This window comes from Cryptococcus neoformans, chromosome 6, assembly GCF_000149385.1.
Source record: "Cryptococcus neoformans var. neoformans B-3501A chromosome 6, whole genome shotgun sequence".
In the NCBI taxonomy this organism is placed as follows: Eukaryota; Fungi; Basidiomycota; class Tremellomycetes; order Tremellales; family Cryptococcaceae; genus Cryptococcus; species Cryptococcus deneoformans.
Genome location: NC_009182.1, coordinates 225,001 through 227,500, shown reverse-complemented (window position 1 = coordinate 227,500; position 2,500 = coordinate 225,001). Strand labels below are relative to the sequence as shown.

General features: G+C 45.5%; 2 protein-coding genes across 2 annotated transcripts in view; both read right to left on the bottom strand.

The window, feature by feature from the left end:
* CNBF0730 (hypothetical protein) overlaps positions 1-543 on the bottom strand; it is a gene marked incomplete at both ends in the record, with an annotated part of 5,416 nt that extends 4,873 nt beyond the window's left edge. The window contains 3 exons of the mRNA XM_769815.1: positions 1-124; positions 179-389; positions 475-543. The exon at positions 1-124 is cut by the window's left edge and continues 899 nt beyond it. Coding sequence (XP_774908.1) covers positions 1-124; positions 179-389; positions 475-543 — 404 coding nt within the window. The remainder of the gene's footprint in view (positions 125-178; positions 390-474) is intronic.
* A 1,580-nt stretch (positions 544-2,123) lies between these two features.
* The window catches only part of CNBF0720 (hypothetical protein), a gene marked incomplete at both ends in the record, with an annotated part of 1,047 nt that continues 670 nt past the window's right edge, over positions 2,124-2,500 (bottom strand). Inside the window, 2 exons of the mRNA XM_769814.1 lie at positions 2,124-2,354; positions 2,466-2,500. The exon at positions 2,466-2,500 is cut by the window's right edge and continues 97 nt beyond it. Of these exons, the coding sequence (XP_774907.1) occupies positions 2,124-2,354; positions 2,466-2,500 (266 nt within the window). The remainder of the gene's footprint in view (positions 2,355-2,465) is intronic.

Sequence of the window (2,500 nt, the reverse complement as noted above, 5' to 3'; positions counted from 1 at the left end):
GATGATGTAGAGCGTCGGGAATAGTCAGAGTAGCTCGCTTTGGGTTTGGGTTTTAATGATTTGGGAGCTTTACCAGAACTGGCGAGTGCTTTGGCTTTGGCCTTAGCTCTTTTCAATTTTCGCGCTGCATTGACGCGTCAGCTGGAAGTCATTAGGAGCACGCATTAGCATCATTTACCTTTCCTCAGCTCCTCGTCCTCCCCTTCAAAATCATCTTCATCTTCACTTTCCTCGTCATCTCTCTCCGCACCATCCCAGTCTTCCAACCCGTGGTCGACATAATCACCACCGTCGTCATCCTCGATAAAGTCGTCTTGATCGTTACGCGAGCCAACAATGGAGCGATACTGTTCGTCTGTGACGGAGTCGTAAATCTTCGTTTCTTCGGGCTGTTCAATGTGGCAAAGACGTTGCGAGCAGACCAAATCAGTACGCGTCTATTTTCTGTTGCTCAACGCGAACGCGTGCACGCACCTTCCAAAGTGAAAGTCGGCCACCCTTCGCACGACATTCCAGCAGAGTCTTCAAAGCGTCCTTCGACATATTTGGACTCTCCTGATGTAGATAAGATTAATATTATAGAGGAGATGCCAATGAACAGAACAAGAGTCAAAATAGACAGCTTCAATAAACGGACGAGAAGCGGGCAAAAACGAACATAAGCAGAGTCGCGTCGCGTCGATAAATGAGGGTTAAGTTAAAGAGCATCATGTCTTACGTAAAGTATCCGTTTTCGGTACACCTTTTCGTGTTAGTACATATCGTCACTATGAGTCTTGTTGTTGAAACGGATTGTTTAATAAGACGCGTCCGACAACCAATACAAAAATCGTCAAATACGTCTCAATCAGCCTAGGAGACCTCGACGTATTCCGATCGTACCCAGCGGCCATTTGATAAATGTTTACCAGTGCGATGTGGGAGCCTAACATTGGAGCTGTTTATGAAAATCTTTCCGGTGCGCTTCGTTCGTCTCTCGTTGCACGTATAATACAAGTTTGGTGTTGTTGCTGGCATGTACTTACCGTTCCTTTAGTTACAGAAGGTAAGTATGGTGACCGACGTCATTCAAGAGCTCCCGGACATAGCCGACGCCCTGAATAATAAAATAATTCACCGCCTCTCTATTCGGGGGGAAGGACGAACTGCTGCTTTCTAACGTTGTTGCCTTTTGAAGGGCAAAGGTGCCAAAACTTTCCACCATCATCCGCCATTGAGAGAAGTATGGTTCATATTTTGTATGTCTGTGGATAGTCTGTAATGGATTGGGGTAATGGGTACGGTATATCCTGTAATCTGTCGAGCTTAATAAATTGGCGACTGACGTGCTTCTTGTTTTACATACTTTTTCTTCTTTTTCTTGGCTTTGAGCGACACCAAGTAACCGATGATTGACTTGGCATTCCTCTCTCTAACTCCATATCCCCAATGAGCTGCATTACGCTCGGCGCCTGGTTTTAGTGCTTATGCTTGCTGCTTTGATGATGCATGGTATCAATACACAGTGTCCACTAAGCTCAGTAATAAGACCAGAGCGTCTAAGCAATCCTCAAATTTTGGAATCATCTACATTCGTTCATGCCATATACGTATCATACCATCTATTATGAAGAGAGACTTTCGGGAACTCATAATGCAACGGGGAAAAGGCAAGTCCTAAACTTTCCTCCCTATGCTTTCACATGTCGTGTTACTCTGCAATCGTTCTTTGTGTGAGAAGCATAGCCTTCCTTTTGTCTTGTACTAAGCGCAGACCGGTTGGGGGGGGGGGGGGAGGAGGGAGGGAAGATGAATATATGGAGGTGTACGTTGAAGTACTTTGTGATGCAGGGAATATATTTTTCGATCGTTGACTCATGGAAGGTTGAAGGTGATAGGTGGTGGTAGGTGGATAAAGGAAACTTGGTGTATTATTATAAATGAATGATTAATGTTTTGGGAATACAGTTTGATGGAATGATCTTTTGAGAGCAGAAAGGAATCGTAGAACGGAACTTGGTTTGATCATTTTTTTCCCCTCTTCCTTCTCTTATTGTGTCCATGGACACCGACTGTCCTGCGTCTTGTCTCGCCTTCAGTGACGCACGAAACGCACTGAAAGCCATGATGCTTAGATGATGCCTTTAAGCAATGACACAACACCCAAATTTTTTCTCCTCCTTCTCCCTCCCCCAATCTTTCCGTCCTCCCGCATCAAAGCTCCCATTCGGGGCACCCACCCCGCCATGCCCCGCATCCCTGACTAAGACTGCTGCTCGCGTAGCAGCTTCAAATACGGCATCGACATTTCGGTTTTGCAAAGCTGAAGTTTCAAAGTATCCCTTTGCGCCGATGGAGTCTGCTATTCTTTGGCCCTATGAAGATGGAATAAACCATATCAGCGGCTTTCTATGAGATTTGACGGGTTGAAAGTCAAAAGGGAATTGGGAATGAAAGGGAAGGAGGAAGAGTGGAGGAAGACTTACAGTAGCATGATCTGTGAATCGTTCGGGAGAGTAAG